The sequence below is a fragment of the Terrapene carolina genome, unplaced genomic scaffold (assembly GCF_002925995.2).
Source record: "Terrapene carolina triunguis isolate 2854851 unplaced genomic scaffold, T_m_triunguis-2.0 Scaffold88, whole genome shotgun sequence".
Lineage (NCBI taxonomy): Eukaryota > Metazoa > Chordata > Testudines > Emydidae > Terrapene > Terrapene triunguis.
In genome coordinates, this window is record NW_020664439.1 from 29,805,112 (window position 1) to 29,823,130 (window position 18,019).

The 18,019-nt window shown below is 45.0% G+C and overlaps 1 protein-coding gene across 6 annotated transcripts in view; it reads left to right on the forward strand.

The window, feature by feature from the left end:
* Positions 1-18,019, forward strand: part of SMC4 (structural maintenance of chromosomes 4) — a 103,427-nt gene that overhangs the window by 46,966 nt on the left and 38,442 nt on the right. For all 6 annotated transcript variants that reach the window (XM_026650018.1, XM_026650020.1, XM_026650019.2 and 3 more), the window contains 3 exons: positions 8,817-8,967; positions 13,200-13,364; positions 14,453-14,686. In XM_026650018.1, coding sequence (XP_026505803.1) covers positions 8,817-8,967; positions 13,200-13,364; positions 14,453-14,686 — 550 coding nt within the window. The remainder of the gene's footprint in view (positions 1-8,816; positions 8,968-13,199; positions 13,365-14,452; positions 14,687-18,019) is intronic.

Below are 18,019 nucleotides of genomic sequence, written 5' to 3' on the forward strand. Positions count from 1 at the left end.
TCAATGGAGTGAGGTGGCAAGAAGATCGCTACCTCTTCTCGATCGCTACCAGAAGCCCCCTCAGGCTTTATCTGGACTCCCCTTGGAGTGGTCGAGATTCATGGTACCATCAACTCCCTCAGCCATCACTTTGGCACAGGCCATGGACATGGGACAACACTCTCAGTAATGCAAGAGTTTTGCTTTCACTCAGATGCCCTACTTACCATTGCTCAGCTCCAATATTCTCAGGACCTCCAGATCTCCAGACATTCACTCAGTACCAACAGTTTCACCTCATGTTTCTTCTGGTGCTCCTCCGTTTCAGAGTGACTTGGAAGAGGGGGATTCTGATGAAGATCTTGCCTCAGTCTCTCACATATCTGTCCAAGGTTCTTCACTCCATCCCTATAGAGACTCTTTTCCAGAGGTCTCTGAGGAAGTTGATCTCGCTCATGAAAGACATCCACAACCACCATCTTGCTGGTACCAGTACCCATGGGTGACTCTACCCGTGCCATATGTACCACCTTCTTGGCCATACTGGGACCCTTGGGAGCCCATTGCCAGCAATTTTCTAGGGCCTCAAGCACCACCCACCACAGAGATCAACAGCCTTCATCACCCTCCCTGTCCAGAACACTCTAACCAGCCCACGAAAGCTTATGCTCAAATAAATTTGTTAGTCTCTAAGGTGCCACAAGTACTCCTGTTCTTTTAACCTAAGGAAGAAAACTTTGAGGAACTGGAAGCTAGGGCTAATAAAGAGATCTCTCCACCAGCCAACGTATCTTTTTCATGCCCAGATGAAGTGGTCATGCCACCCCCACCATCCGTGGCTGATTATTTTAAATAGTTTCGGGACCTTATCAAGTGGGTTATAAATTCTTTGCAGATACCTCTTGAGGAGGTTAAAGAACCATATCATAAGCTGCTTGACATCCTTCATCCAGCATCATCTGCCCACATCGCCATGCCTGTTAACGAGGCCCTCCTGGACCATGCAAAGGTCATTTGGCACACCCTAGCCTCAATTCTGTCCATGTGCTAGAGAGCAGACAAAAAATATTATGTCCCCTCTAAGAACTCGGAATTTGTATTTTCTTATCCCTCTCCTGACTCCTTAGTGGTTGAGGCAGTTAACGAACATGGCAGCACTATGCCCTGTGATAAATATCATGAACGCTTCAACCTGTTCGGTAGAAAATCATATTCGTCAGCCACTTTGCAATTCAAAATTGCCAAATATCAGGTATTAATGGTGACATGCAACCATACAAATTTATACTAAGCTGAACTCCTTTATTGAGCATCTACCAGCAAAACAGAGAGTAATTCCAGTCAATTATTGCAGAAGACCAGGTGCTTGCCAGAACATCTCTGCAGGTCTCTCTTGATACTGCCGCTCATTTGATTTCTGGGGTAGTACTTATGAGGATGGCCTCCTGGTTTCACCTCTGAGTATTTCCAGTGGAGGCCCAGAAAACAATTCAAGACTTTTTCTTTTGATGGCACTTAAACTGTTCACTGACAGCACAGATGAATCACTGCACACATTGAAGGACTCCAGAGCCACTTTACGTTCTCTGGAGATCTATACATCTACCTGAAAGAGAGAGTTTAGTTGGTCTCAGACAGTGCAGAGATCCTGCCCCCACCCAGTTCTTGGGTTCCCAGAGATCGTATGAACCTCAATGCAAGAGGTTCATGCTATTAGCATGAAAATGGCTATTAGCCAGGATGGGTAAGGAATGGTGTCCCTAGCCTCTGTCTGTCAGAGGGTGGAGATGGATGGCAGGAGAGAGATCACTTGATCATTGCCTGTTAGGTTCACTCCCTCTGGGGCACCTGGCATTGGCCACTGTTGGCAGACAGGATACTGGGCTAGATGGACCTTTGGTCTGACCCGGTACGGCCTTTCTTATGTTCTTATGTTTATGTTCTAAGAGACAGAGGTTCCAGAGGAGAAAACCACTCACCCAACCTTCAACTTCCCAATCCTCTACCTCAAAGCACCTATTTGGATAGGATAGTCGAGGTCCTGAGCTGACATCCCCTTTCATACCAGCTGCAATATTTCACCTACCTTTACCACTTCTGGCAGGCATAGGAGGCTATTACTATAGACGGGTGGGTTTTGGAGATAATTTCCACTGGGTACTCCATTCACTTCCATTCTCTTCTGTCTGCCTCTTTCCTTCCCCGTTCCTCTTCAGAGACCCCCTCACAAGAACCTGCTATCACAGCAAATAGACTCTCTTCTACTCTTGGTTTCTATAGAACCAGTTCCCAAGCAGCAGAGAGGGAAGGGGTTTTATTCCAGGTATTTCCAGGTTCTAAAAAATAATTGCAGCTTGAGACCCATCCTAGTTTAAAGGCTACTCAGCACCTTTGTGAAGACACACTTGTAGCAATAATTCCATCACTAAACCAAGGGGATTGGTTCTTAGCCCTCAACCTTCAGGATGCACATTTCTATATCGCGATCAACCCATTGCACAGAAAATTCCTACATTTTCCATTTTCAGTACAGGGTGCTCTCTTTTGGCCTGTCATCTGCCCCAAGAGTTTTCAAAGCTCATGTCAGTACTAGCAGCACACCTCCACAGAAAAGAAATTCTGGTGTTCCCAAACCTAGACGATTGGCTTCTGAAAAGGGTGCTCTTGGATGTAACTTCATGGGCAACATGCGATGCCGTAGGCCTCTTTCTCAAATTGGGCCTGTAATAGAACATTCAAAAGTCCATCTTAACTCCTGTGCAAAAGTTAGAATTCATAGGTTCTCATCTCAATTCAGTAACAGCAAGAGCCTACCTTCCAATGCACAAATTAGTGGCCTGAGCCAACATAATCAATACAATCCAAATCATTCCTCAAACTCCAGTCAAGAACTGTCTTCAGCTGTTGAGTCATATGGCAGATGGTACTTTAATTATAGACCACACAAGACTGCAAATGCAGTGCCTTCAAGGGTGGCTTAGGGCTGTTTATTCACCAAACAGACACAGTCTACCTACACTAACTATCCATACCCACCTTCATAAAGGAATCTCTCCGTTGGTGGAAATACCCTCAGAACATTTGTGCAAGAATCCCTTTCATCTGTCCTCCCTCTGCAGTTATCATTACAACGCATGCATCCCTACTGGGGAAGGGAGTACATTTAGACACCTACGTGGCCCAGGGCAGGGGGATGCCTCAGGAAACCCCTCTGCCCATCAAGCTTCTGGAACTCAGGGCAGTCAGATACACCTGTCTCCAGTTCTACCACTAATCGGGGCAAACACATAAAGGTCATGATGGACAACATGTCATTCATGTTCTATATCAACCAGAAAGGTCCCCCTACCTCTGCGCTGATGCTGTCAAGCTTTGGAATTGTGTACGTGCGATCAGATAGTCCTCTCAGCAATTTTGAACCCAGGAGTTCAGAATGTAACTGCGGACACACTCAGTGGGCACTTCTCTCAAGACCACAAGTGGGAGATAGTTTTCATCATACTTCACCACATATTCCAACAAAGGGACATCCCTCCAATAGACCTGCTCACCATTTTGGTATACAAGAAATGTGTCCAGTCTTCTCCAGAGGTGGGCAGGGTCACTGATCCTTGGGGGATGACTTTCACCTTCCCTGGTTGTCAGGTCTACTTTATGCGTTCCCTCTGACTCCTCTAATATCCAGAGTTCTACCCAAAATAATAATAAAAAAAGACAAAGCCAGAGTTATTCTAATAGTCCTGATATGGCCCAGACAAACATGGTTTCCTTACCTGATACAGCTGGCCATTTACTCACCAATCACTCTCCAGGCTGCTCCTCATCTCTTCTCCCAGGAAGGCAGGAAGATCCTTCACCCCAATCTTGGGGTTCTTCGCCTCAAAGGTAGCTGGTCGATGGTTCATGGGATTAGAGACTATCTATTCAGCAGAAGTAAAAAAGAGTGCTATTACACAGCAAAAAGCCCATTTACACACTAACAAAAATGGACAAGATTTGCCCGCTGGTGTGACCTCAAACACATTCCACTGACAACATCATTGCTGTCAGATATACAGAGTACATCCTAGAACAAACAAACTCAGGGCTGTTCTCAAGTTCCATTCAAGTCCATCTTCCAACCATTCTCCAACAGAGGGTTATTCCATATTTGCTTACCCAGTAACAATGAAGTTTCTCAGAGGACTCTAATCTCTTTCCACCAGTCAAACGTTCTACTCTGGTTTGGGACCTCAATCTGGTTCTAAAATGTCTTACGAGATCTCCACTTGAAACGATAATTACCTGCTCACTCCTCCATTTGTCGATTGAAAACAATATTTCTGGTAGCTATCATGTCAGTTCGATGAGTTGGGGAAATAGGAGCCCTTATGGCATACCCCTGTTTTCACACTATCTTTCAAAGACAAGGTCACATTATGACCACACTTCAAGTTTTTACCAAAAATATCTTCAGAGTTCCATGTTAACCAATCCATTCACCTCCCAATCTTCTGTCCACACCTAGGCAAATAAGAGGCATTGTTACCCACACATGATGTCAAGAGAGCCCTGGCTTTCTATCTTGACAGGAATTGCCCTGTTGTCCACCTCCAAAAAGCTTCTCACCAGATTTCTCTTCGAACACCTGCTTCTTCTTGCTGCGGAAATCCTCCCAGAATCGCAATGCTGATTCAGACCATTTTGAATTACCAACTATGACGTCTTCACTGCCTGTCAACTTCAGGAAAAGTGCCGCAAACAAGATCCACCACTGTACATGGCCTTCATCGACCTCTTGAAAGCATTCAACTCCTTCAATTGGGAGGCTCTCTGGAGAATTCTTCCATTTGGATGCTTGCCAAAATTTGTTGCCATTCTTCTCCTCTTCCATGACCACATGCTTGTGACAGTTGTCAGCATTGGATCTGAAATGGACCCCTTCCTAGTCAAGACAGGAGTCAAGCAAGGCTGTGTCTTCGCTTCAACCCCATTCTCCATCTTCCTTGTTGTCATCCTCTTTCTCATCACTGACAAGCTTCTATTTCGATTTGACATACAATACAGAATGAACGGCAAGCTCTTCAACCTCAGTCACCTCTGATCCAAGACACAGACTATCAGTAAATCAGTTAATGAACTCCCATATGCAGACAACTGTGCCCTGTGTGCCCACTTGGAAGAAGATCTTAAAAAAATTTGTCATTTTTTCTGAGGTCTACAACCAACTCGGCCTGACACTCAACATCTAGAACACTAAAGTACTCCAGCAGCAGGCTCCGAATCACCAGGATCATGCTCCTGTAATTCAGATCAACAGAGACACCCTGGAGAACATCCAGCACTTCCTTTACCTTGGCAGTCATCTGTTGCAGAAAGCTGACATTGACAAGGAAATTCAACACTGCCTCCAATGTGCCAGTGCAGTTTTCAGATACTTGAGAGAACATGTCTTTGAAGATCATGACATCAAGAATCAAAGCAAGCGTCTCAGATTCCAGTCCATTGTTATCCCTGTACCACAAGATCTTCTGAATCAAGGGGGAAGACCAACACACCAACAGCAATGTTCTGTCCCAAGCCAAAACCTCTCACATTGAAGCTATGATCATCTGCCAACAGGTTTGTTGGGCTGGTTATGTTCTTCAAATGCCAGACAATTGACTCCTGAAGTAGGTCATGTTCTCACAACTGAGGAGAGGCAGGCAAAAAAACCACTTCAAAAATACCTTCAAAACCAACATGAAGTGCAGTATTGACAATAAACTTATGGGAAATTCAAGCCCTTGACCGACCAAAATGGAAAATGACCTTGTGGCAAGGATCCCAGTATTTCAAGGTCCAACAGAGACAATAGGAAATGGGAAAGGAGGAAAGAATACACTGCAGCTTGACTCAACGATCCAGATCCACCCCTTCCACTGGGAAATGTCTGCTCCAACTGTGACAAGATCGGTGGATCCCAGATTGGTCTCAATAGCCACCTGCAGATCCACCAGCAATAATTGGCTTTTTATTTTTTTTTATCTTTTTCTGGAAAACAGTCATCCTCAAACTCTGAGGGATTACCAGCTAAACCTTTCAGAAAGACACCTAAACGATTTGTCTCAATTGCAGACAGATCACAAGGGTCTGCAGTCTCTAAACACTTTACAGGTGGATATCCAACTGCATTAGCTGTTGCTACCAACCTTGTAGTCTTCAAGCACCCTTGGACTTACAGATTCACTGTATGAGATCTATTTCCTCCTGTAGAGCCTCTCTCAAATATGTTCCCATCACTGAAATATGTAGAGCTGTGACTTAGCGCTCAGCAAAGGTATGTACAGAGGTCCATGCAAAAACTCAGTGGTTCTCAACCAGGGATCCGGGGCCGCGAGCAGGTTTCAGGGGGTCCACCAAGCAGGGTCAGTGTTAGACTTTCTGGGGCCCAGGGCAGAAAGCCAAAGCTCCACTGTGCATGGCTAAAGCCTGGGGCCCTGAGCCCTTTTACCTGCGGCTGAAGCCAAATCCTGGGCAACTTAGCTTCACAGGGCCTAGGCAATTGCCCTGCTTGCTACTCTCTAACTCTGGCCCTGGCTTATATGTTCAGAAAAACAGTTGTGGCACTGGTGGGCCATGGAGTTTTTATAGCACGTTGGGGGGGGCCTCAAAAAGAAAAAGGTTGAGAACCCCTGCAATAACTCACAGTTCAGCCTCTGATACTGCATTTGACAAAGGGTACGTCTTCACTACCCGCCGTATTGGCAGGTAGCAATCGATTTATCCGGGATCGATATATCGCGTCTCGTTAAGACGCGATATATCGATCCCCGAACGCGCTCACCGTCGACTCCGGAACTCCACCAGAGCAAGCGGCGGTAGCGCAGTCGACGGGGGAGCCGCGGCCGTCAATCCCGCGCCGTGTGGACCCCAGGTAATTCGATCCAAGATACTTTGACTTCAGCTACGCTATTCACGTAGCTGAAGTTGCGTATCTTGGATCGATTTCCCTCTCTCCCCCCCCCCCCAGTGTAGACCAGCCCTCAGTTATACTTTCTTCAATACTAGACTTGACTCTAAAGCTCCCCCTACTTAAAGGGAACTGCTCGGTAGTCACCTACAGTGGAGCACCCATAGGGACATGACTAAAAGAAGAAGAAATGGTTGCTCATCCTGTTCAGAAACTGTTGTTCTTTGACATGTGTATCTCTATGGGTGCTCCACTACCCGCCCTCCTTCCCCGTTGGTTTGAAGTTGTCTGCTGTGGAGCTTTGTGGTAGAGAGGGAACCGAGGGCAGTTCACCTACACAGTGCTATATAACAACAGCACGGAGTACGAAACTGAATAACACTCATGCGTGGGCTGTTCAGACACTGCTCTGATCAAAGGTGCAGCGGGCGCAAGTGCACCTATATTGGAGTACCCATCAGGGGACATATCTCGAAGACCCACAGTTATTGCCCACAGTGAATAACCATTTCTTACCAACCTGTTCCATACCTGTTGTGCTTTGAGGAGTGTTGCATATGTCCACTCCATGACCTACCTTCCTACCCCTTTGCATCAGAGTTTCCAGCAAGAAAGGGTGTCAGGGGTGGCTCTGCCCTTTGTCTAATTGCAAGGGTACCAATGAGGGGGGAAAGTTTTTGACAACCATACTCAGGCTGCTCAGTCAACCAAAGTGGAATGGACATGTGCAACACATCTCAAAGAACAATAGTTACGGAACAGGTTAATAAGTTTTTATCACACATTCTAAATTGCGACAAACTTTCTGGAGTCTCCATGTATTTGTGCACATTCTTTTAAATCTTCAAGACCACCTAGAGACTCCTGCCTTCTGGAGAGGTTGGATAATAAATAATTCCACCCTTGTCACTACCTCAATAAAACCACCTCAACAAATGATGGTAGGTGGGGACCTGCATTCATTCACTCAATTAGGAAGCAATCAGGCTGGTCAGATAGGGATCAATCTGGTACCTCATCAAGCAACTCCATTACAGGGACTCTCAAACATAAAAGCTGGTTGGTTTGCAGAAGGGGCTCAGTTCAGGAGAGTGGAGTCTAAATGCAGAGGTTTTCCAGACAATAATGTCCTCATTCAGATATCCTTTAAGTGGTGAGTTCTTTTGTTAAACAGAAAAAGTCAATTTTAACAGTAAGGGTATGCACCATGGGATATGATAAATTCTCAAATCACTTGGGAGGCTTTTAAATCAAGACTGGATGTCTTTCTAAAATATGTTTTAATCACTAGGTGATGATATGCATAGTTAGCAATCAAATCCCTTTCCTGTCATCAGAGAATGGTCTTTGCATCTGAATTTTTTTTTTTTATATAGGGACTGCAGTCCATTTATCTGGTGTAGCTAGCCTGCTTATTTTTGCATTTGCTTCTTCTGTTCAGACTGGGAATTATTACATGTATGTAGCAGTTTAACATCTTTTCTTTAGTTTAATTATAATATTTCTATATCCAGTTGTAGAATAATGGTAGACTTGATTTGGCTACATAATGGATGGATGAGGCTACCAGTACTTAGTCTATATTCTTATTACAGCGTCAGGCTCCCTCCTATCTCATGAGGTCATGAGAACTCCTCAGTGAGCATTGCTAGCCAAACGTGTATTGGAAAAAACATTGTTTTCCCCAGCTGTGCATGGCTTTTGCTGCTTGACAAACAGTCAGTGCTTCTATTTCTGCAGCACTAGTGCTACAGGGAAATAGTGAGTGTAATAAAAAGCTGGATGTTTTTATAAAAAACAAACAGCACCACTTTTAATTCAGGGCCTCATAGAAGTTCGCTAACTAAACCAATTTTTGGTGAAAATGATTTTAATACAAAAGTGACTGACCTTTTTCTCTTTTTAGAAAACTCAATAAAATTACAAAGTTCATAGAGGAAAACAAAGAGAAATTTACTCAGCTGGATTTGCAGGATGTTACAGTAAGGGAAAAACTAAAACATGCCAAAAGCAAAGCTAAAAAACTTCTGAAGCAGCTTGAAAAGGATAAAGAAAAGGTATATCTATGAAACTTGCAACTCTTACTATTATCCAAATATTTCATTGTTTATCTATTCTGGATTGGGGGGTCTCTAATGTTTTTTTAATATAACCTACAAAAGAAAATTTTTGCTGCTTTATGTTAAAAAGAAGGCCTGAAAAGTTTTTAAATTTGTTTTACACTAGAAATTGAGATCTTGTCTAGCATTTAAAGTGAGTGGAGAATGAAGCTCATGATATCGATTTTTTTTTTTTTTTTTTGCAAGTCAGCTTCTAAGGAACTAGATCATTTTCTTGAGCCTTCATGCCTATGGATCCAACTACCAGGTTGATTGCCAAACTGGTTAAGAGTGTAGTAACTTGATTGTTGCCAAAGAAAACGGAACATCCCTTCTATTGTAGCAAGTGTAATGATTTTACTGTCTCTGTCCCCTCCGGGCTCAAATATCTATCCATGTTTAAAAATGTAATGTTTCCCTGTCCTGGACTCAAGGTGGCTCACTTCTGGCACTACAAATTTTGTGTTTCTCCTACAGCTGTGAATATTATCTCCAGTAAGTAAGTGTAGGAAGTTGTACTTCCTTGTAAGTAGCTATCTGTGGTGATATTGACTTATTCAGGAGAAACAGACTCCTGATTTCAGTTATTGGGAGAAGTTGCTAATAGAGCCACACACGGCAAAGAGGGTACAGAAGGGCTTAACACTGCCACCATTCATTAGAAGTTTGTTAGTTTATAGCTGTTAAGAGCAGAACTCCTGGTTTCACATGAATTCCAAATGTGACATAACTGTGAGGGTGGACTTAACTAGGCTGTTTATTCCATATAATAATATTAATAAGAATAATTTTAAAAAATCATGCTGCTGTTCTTGAAGAAATAACAGCCTCTTCAGGCAGCTATTCTGCAGCTGGTGTTGTCCCCTCCATGGCTAATATACAAAATTACCCAAATTTTAGGGCAGTGATAGCTGTGAAAAGGAAGAAAAGGGGGTGTGTTGGCCAAAATTATATATTTCTAAAGGATCAGGACTACTGTTCTGTGATGCAGATCACCAGTTTAGCATCTGGACTGCTGTTCCCTAGATAACCCTGTGAAGGAACTGCTAGGTCTTCCTCAAATGTATGTCAGTGTGGATCCTACGGTAGTGCACAAGTGCCCTGTGCCTCCTTATGTTCCCATACAAGGGTATAAAGAGTTGTATGGCTGCTGCCCTCCCTCATTTCCCTCTTGCCGCCCATAGTAGCATGAGAGAACACAGTGAATGTCTGACCCTCTAATCTTTAGCTCTGGGTAAACCCTTCAAGAACCCTTAAAAACCCCTCAATTTTATTTCACCTCGAGAAGACCAGAGTGAATGAGCTCAGCCCATCTGAGCTGGCTTCTGATGGTTGGATCCCCCTGTATAGGGTATTTGAACATAGCCTGCTCTTAAGCTTCAAGCCCTGTCCTCCTTGCGTTAGTCTAATCCTGTTAAAGGATGGGCATAAGAGATGCTTTGAATGCCAGTTGTTTTCTTTGAGGACTGGCAAGTCACAGAATGCTCAACAAAAGCATTACTTGTTGGAGCAATCAGTGACTGTCTCCTCAAATAAGGGGTAGATGGATACGAGAGCCCACAAAATACCACCAGACAAGGCACTCTCGGATGTTATGTCCAGCAGACATGTAATGCCCAGAACCATTGGTACCGAACATAAGGGCAGAGACACCAGATGGAACTCAGTGCCTTCCCACAAGAAAAGACCACACAAGGACTCCAGGGAGAAAGCGACTAAGCCCCAAATGGAATTGAATACTAGTGACAAGGAGCCTTCTACCTTCACAGCACCAAGTAAACTTTCTGCACCACCACCCCCACTGTATCGATAATATAGCCCTCTGTGTTGATACCTTTAGCAGAGTCACTGATACTATAGGATATGTCATTTGAGAAATCCAGAATGATCTCTGTACCAACACAGTTATCAGCACCAGTGTGGACCCTGTGACCAAGAGCACTATATACCTGGTCTCTGCCCCTCGAGAAAATGTACTTCCTCTCTCTATCCCTAGGGCACATGTTCTCTTCTCCTTTGAGCAGAGAATCTTCTTCCCTGAGATCTGTGGCCAAGAATGCCAAAGGTCTTGGTGGTGCTCATGATAGTGCTGAGCTCCAACTACATTAGAAATCGTATTGGATTGGCCATCATCAAACAAGCCAGCCATATTCATACAGCATGTCAGTTGTATGACTTACTGAGATCAACCTTCACACACTTCCAGGAGCAGATCTCTGTCTCATTCCAGGAGGAGATAAAAATTACACTTCCCAGTGGCATGCCAGGCCAGACCATCCACCAACACTTAAAAGGAAGAAACAGCATCAGGAGAAGAAGCAACAACATTTTGCTTCACCATCCAACGACTTTTCTTCCTCGTCACCTGACGAAGTGGTGGCCACCATACCAGCACCAGATTTTCAGTCATTTCAATAACTAGTTATGAGAACTGCAGACCCTCTAGAAATAGACACATCTGTCATAAGATAAATCTCTTATGTTACTCAACTTATTGGCGACTTCAGGCCCAGACAAATCACCTTTCCAATAAATAGACTGCTTGACCTGCTAGGACCCTATGGTAAATACCTGCCACAATACCACCTACCACAAAAAGTGTGGAGAAGCAATACCAAGTCCCTCCAAAAATGTTTCAGTACTACTGTGCCCATTCTAACCCAGGCTCCTTGGTTGTCTCAGCAGTTCAGGAGAAATCAAAATTGAACAAAAGTACCTCAAAGGACAAGGACTCAAAGGAACTTGACCTTTTCAAGAGCAAATCCTACTTCTCCATCCCCCTCCACCTCAGGGGGCAAATTACCCTAGGCTCTTCTAGCTACATATAATTTTTTTGAACTAAGAGAAAGTGAAATCCTTTCTGGCAAAGTTCCCACCTTAGAACAGAAAAGAACTGAAAGATAAGCAGGGGGGCAACTTAATGACCAAAACAACCTTCAAGCAACAATGGACTCTTCAGACACGATGACTGGATCCATGGCCACAGTAGTGACAAAGAAAAGGGCTTGATGGATTAAGGCATTGGGCATTCAATGAGATGTGCAAATCACAATAAAAGTCCTTTGAAGGGATGGATTTACTCAGTGAGCATACCATTCTATGTTCCTTAAAAGATTCTAAGGCAGTGGTCCCCAAACTGTGGGGCATGCCTCTGGACCAGCCCCCATGGGGGGTTAGGAAGGAGTGCCACCCAGCCCCACTCTGCCCCTAGCCCTGCTCCCAGCCTTGGCCACTGGCTCCCAGTCATGGTTCCAACCCACTCCCAGCAGCAGCCACAGCCCTAATCCTAGCTGGGGGGGGAGGGAACAGGGTTAAGGGGGTGCATGACGTAAAAAGTTTGGGGACCACTGCTCTAAGGCTACATAGTACTCGTTAGGGATATACACCTGGAACCTGTATCACAAAATACAGGTGATTTAGTTGGGATGATTTAGTTGGGAATTGGTCCTGCTTTGAGCAGGGGGTTGGACTAGATGACCTCCTGAGGTCCCTTCCAACCCTGATATTCTATTCTATGAAACCATACCGTTATCAGGTCCAGAGAAAACAGTCTTATGGGAGACAGCTGAATTATTCTCCTAAGATGCAGCCCAAGTACAACAGGAGACACTAATCTGCCTCCTTTTCAGTCATTCTTACAGTCCTATCATGTACGTTTCCTTTCTTTGAAGGGAGGACCAATCTGAAACTCCATCGAAGTAATGTGTGTGTGTTTTGTTCAGAATTTTGTTTCGATTAGTGCTTGAGAAGTCTCTGACTGGAACTGAGTGAGGCTTCTGGGAGGTGATACTATTAAAAGCTTGACAATCAGCTGAAATCCAAAGAGACGACAAGGAGCCTCAGCCCAAATTCTAGAGTGCTGGTCTCCTGCAAAATAGCAGTTTAGAGGGTGAAACTTTAGAGGGAAAAAACTTTTGTTCTTGCTCACTTACATAAAGCAATGTTAGTGAATAAAACTGTCCTTTAGAGATACTTTATATATGTACTTCATCACTGAAGCAGGGAGATATTTGCAGTCCTGAAGGTAGGTGTAGTAGATTTATTCAGCGTGATGTCAGGGCTCATAGTTGTTTACATTTCCTCAGGTTTCCCTCATTGTCCATAGCATAAGAAGGCAAAGCTTAAAGATAAAATAAACTTCCTTTTTTGTATCAGTTAATGGAAAAAATTAAAAATTTCTTCCTTAACAGGTTGAACAATTTAAATGTGTACCCAGCAACAGTGAGACAACTATCAGTGAAGCATCATCTAAGAAAGAAGTTCTTGAAAAGGAAAAAGAGCGAGAAGAAGAAAAATTAAAACAAGTTATGGATAGCCTTAAACAGGAAACACAAGGACTTCAGAAAGAGAAAGAGGTTTGAAACATTTGATGTCCATAAGCTTAGACTAATTTTGTTAACTTTTACATTAATATGAGTTAGATGGTTCAAAGATATTTCAAGGGAGCTATTTTGTACAGGAATATTGCTCTCTCAGGCACTAGCTTCAAATATAGAGCAGGCTGGAAAATGGAATTTCCATTCTGTGGGAAATTCTCACGTTTCAAGATTTGTTTTTGTTCTGAATTGGAACAAAAAGGAAATTCTAAAAAATGTCACTTTGAAACCATTGACTCACTTTGTTTCAATAATGCTGAAAATTATTGTAGTCAAAATGAAACTTTTTACCATACCAAAATATATTGTTTTAACTTTCTGCTATTAAATTTAGTTGAGATAGACCTGTTTCTATGATATGTATGGATTTCAGCTAAACTGTATTTTCCAGCAGAAAACTCTTCTGTCAAAGTATTTGAAGAGAGCTGGTAAAAAAAAAATTCAACACCTAATTAATACTACAGTAATTAGCTAGTATTCTGTAATTTTTGTTTAAAACTTGTCTGGGTGTGAAGTTGGCTTTATGCTATATAATCTTTGTACTCTTTCTTGTATTTGAAAACCTCCATGCAGTTTGTCTGTTTAATTCATGAAGAGCGTCTGTCTCTTTAAGTTTTTTTTTTTTTTTTTTGCCAGTTGAGTAACTGGAATAAAGCTGGGATGGAAAAACAACAGTGGCTTCCACATCACTCAAATAGTCTGATTTAATTAGAGCAAAATGCCTTACTTCACTTTAGTACATTACTGGACCCAAATCCAAGATGCGGTGGGAATGGATATCTAGCAGTGATTGTGGTTTATATGTTCTTCCTGATTGTCATCAAATTTCACAATTCAGATTTCTACTATGACAATAGGGGACCAGTTTTTATTTAACTGAGCCCATTTATGCCAAATTCACCATATCTTTCTGTTCAAGAGATTAAGAGCATGCTACCTCTCCTCTGCTGCTGCTTCTCACTCAGCTATGCATAGAATATATTACCTTATGCAGCTCAGTCATCCCACCAGTTTTCAGTTTCTTTATTTTAATTATTTCTAATGTAATGTACTGTCCATTTCTACAGGGCAAAGAAAAAGAACTTATGGAGTTCAGCAAAACAGTGAATGAAGCACGTTCTAAGATGGATGTAGCCCAATCGGAACTTGATATCTACCTCAGTCACCATAATACAGCGGTGTCTCAGTTAAATAAAACAAAAGAGGCTCTAAAGACAGCTTCAGGAACCCTTAAGGAAAGGATAGTTGGTATCAAAGAGCTAGATACAAAATTACCTCAAGCTGAACAGGAACTAAAGCAGGTTAGACTTAAGTTTCATATTTCATTTAAGAATCATTCATTCAGAAGCTGTTTCATTTTTATGATGTAGTCCAGAGGTGGGCAACCTATGGCCCACGTGCCACATGCAGCACGCAGGACCGTCCTTCCCGGCCAGAGTGGCTAGCCTCAGGCCCCTCCCCCGCTGTCCCGCCTCCCCCGCTGCCATTCCGCCACATGGGCAGCACTCTGGGTGGCGGGGTTACGCACTCCTGCCGGGCAGTGCGGCGCCGTGTCTGGCTCCTGCCGGGAGGCGTGGCTGCCAGACATGCTGCTCTGAGCAGCATGGTAAGGGGGCAGGGAGTGGGGAGGTTGGATAAGGGGCAGGGAGTCCCGGGGGGCAGTTAGGGGACAGGAAGCAAGGGGCAGTTGGATGGGGCAGAGGGTCTGGGGGGTGGTTGGATAAGCATCGAGTTCCGGTGGGGCCTGGCAGGGGCAGAGGTGTGGATAGGGGTCAAGGGACGGGGATGGGGGGTGGGGTCCTGGGAGGCCTGTCAAGGGGCAGGGGTGTGGATAGGGGTCAGAGCAGTCAGGGGACTGGGAGCAGGGGGGTTGGATAGGCGTTGTGGTCGAGGGGGTGGTTAGGGGACAAGGAGCAGTGGGGGTTGGATGGGTCAGGGGCAGTCAGGAGGTGGGAAGTGGGAGGGGGTGGATAGGGGGCAGGGGCCAGGCTGTTTGGGGAGGCACAGCCTTCCTACCCAGCCCTTCATACAGTTTTGCAACCCCAATGTGGCCCTCGGGCCAAAAAGTTTGCCCACCCCTGATGATGTCTCTATACATATATTTAAGTTTAGTTGCACTCTGAAAAACGTGGAAATAGATTCCATCATAATGGATAGATCTTTGTACTCCCTACACACACTGAGTCATATTTTGTTTAATTTAGTAGCAAAAGTTTCTTTAACTACTATTAAAACTTAAGAGCCAATGCCGCTATGGGAAAATGAGCTGTAGTCTCCTATGGGTTGTGCTTCTTCTAGTGCTTGCTTATGTCCATTCCATGTTAGGTGTGCATGCGTTGTGTGCACCATTGCTGGAGATTTTTCCTTTAATGGTACCTGTTGTGCTGGCTCTAGCACTCACTGGTGCTGTGCACTTATGTGCTGGTATAAGGGGCACTACTGGCCCTGCACTCTCTCAGTTCCTTCTAACCGCCCGTAATGGTTGCTGGAACAACTCCTCTTACTTCAGCAAGACATTTTCAGTGTTTTTTCTTCTCTGTATCTTAGTTAATTAGTCTTAGTATAGTTGTACTGTAAATATTTTAAATAGTACTAGTGTAGCTAGTTAGAACCCCTCCCTTATCATTGAGGGGCTTCCTTTGCCCCTGGGGCCGGGCATGCCCCGGTCCCCAGGCTTCAAACCTTCTGCCTCCTGTGGCAAGCCTATGCGGGTGAGTGACCTGCACTCCAGTTGTCTGAAGTGTCTGAGGGAAACTCACATGAGAGCGCTCTGTCTAATTTGTCAGGACTTTAAGCCTCATACAAAGGATGACAGAGAGCAAACTGAAAGCTATCCTAATTGAAGCCGCTCTTAGACCTCCTTCGGAGCCAAGTAACTCAGATTCAGCGCCAAGCACTTCACCCTCAATGCAAAGTGCTCCTCTGGTGCCACGTGCGTCCCAGCACCATGCTCCATCTCTGATGCTGAGGAAGAAGCATAAAAAGCAGCACACCGATAGAAAGGCAAGCAAAGCCAAGGCAGTGGAATACAACTCAACTTAGACCACTTCTCTACCTCCAGTCCTGTGGCAGCACCATTGAGTCCGATGCAGGATTTCCCTCCAACATTGGGAAATCATCAAGGTTACCAGTGAAATTGTGGTGCCTTCAACTCCAGAGGCCTTTTGCAGTGGCCAGGGACTTATCGTTCCCGGTACCATTGTCTCCGATGGGACAACTGCCAGCTCCAATAAGCACAAGCAGGAGAGAGCATGGTGCTCTGAGCTCCTTCCCAGCACTGGAACCTTCAGTACCTTCTAGGTGCAAGCCGACCCTCCTTTCCTCTAAGGTCATCTCCACTGGTCCCCAGGCCCTTGGCACCGAACAACAGAAGTGAGGGGAGGGGTACCGCTCCCCTGTGCTCACCTCAGGAGGACTCGTAGTCTGAACCAGAGGTAGAGCCCTACGCTCAACCCAAGAGCCACCACCAGTACCTATCCTATGTGTTTCAGGATCTCGGTGTGGGTCCCCCTGCCGGTACCTGGACAGTGGCCTATGCAATGGCCATTCTGGAATGCATGGGGGTTTCCCCCTGGTACCTGGTCTGGTCTATCTTTTCACCAATCATACTTGATTGCTTCTGAGAGGAGGACCCCAGCTCCACTGGGTACCGGACCACTCTGGTACCAAACCCGATACGCAGGACCTGGACCCCATGAAGGTAATTTAGGCTGAAGAAGAAGTAGTAGTCCATCCTCCGGTACAGGCCGCCTCTTCCTCTTCCCCAGACAAGGCCATCTGGGGACCAACTTGCTCGTTGCCGCAAGATGACTTCAGAGCCCATCAGGAGTTTCTGAAGCAGATAGGTGCTAACCTGGGGCTAGAGATTGAGGCGCTCAAAGAATCCTTCCATAGCCTCATTGACATTCTGGCTGCAGCAGCACCATCTAATGTGGCCCTACCCATTAACGAGGCGGTAAACGGGTCCAGTCAAAGCCCTCTGGCAGACCCCATCTTCTCTCCCTCCCTCTGCCTTTGAAGGGGGCAGAGAAGAAATATTATGTGCCAGCCAACAGATATGAGTACCTATATTCTTATACCCCTCCTGGGTTCCTAGTTGTATCAGCGGCCAATGAGAGGGATTGACAGGGCCAAACAAGTGCTACCCCCAAACAGAAGGACGCAAAGAAACTCTGTCTATTTGGGAGGAAAGTTTATTCCACAAGTTGTCTTCAGCTACTTCTCTCAAACCAGCAAGCCCTGCTGGGGAGATACAATTACAACTTGTGGGATTCCTTGTCCAAATTTAAAGACTCCATGCCTCAGGACTCAAGGCAGGAATTCTCTGCCCTCTTAGAGGAGGGTAAGAATGTTGCAAGAGCCTCTCTCCAGGCGTCACTCGACTTAGCTGACACAGCAGCCAGGCTGATGGCCGCTGCAGTGTCCATGAGGTGATGCTCTTGGCTACAGTCCTTGGGGTGACCTCAAGAGGTCCAGCAGTTAATCCAGGACCTCCCTTTCGAAGACTCCTTGTCGAAGATTCCAAGGTCTGAAAGGCTCAAGGGCTACCCTCAGGTCCTTGGGCCTCTATGCTCCGTCCATTGCAAGGAAGCACTTCTGGCCTCAACGACCAGCCCGTTTCTCGGCTTCACCAC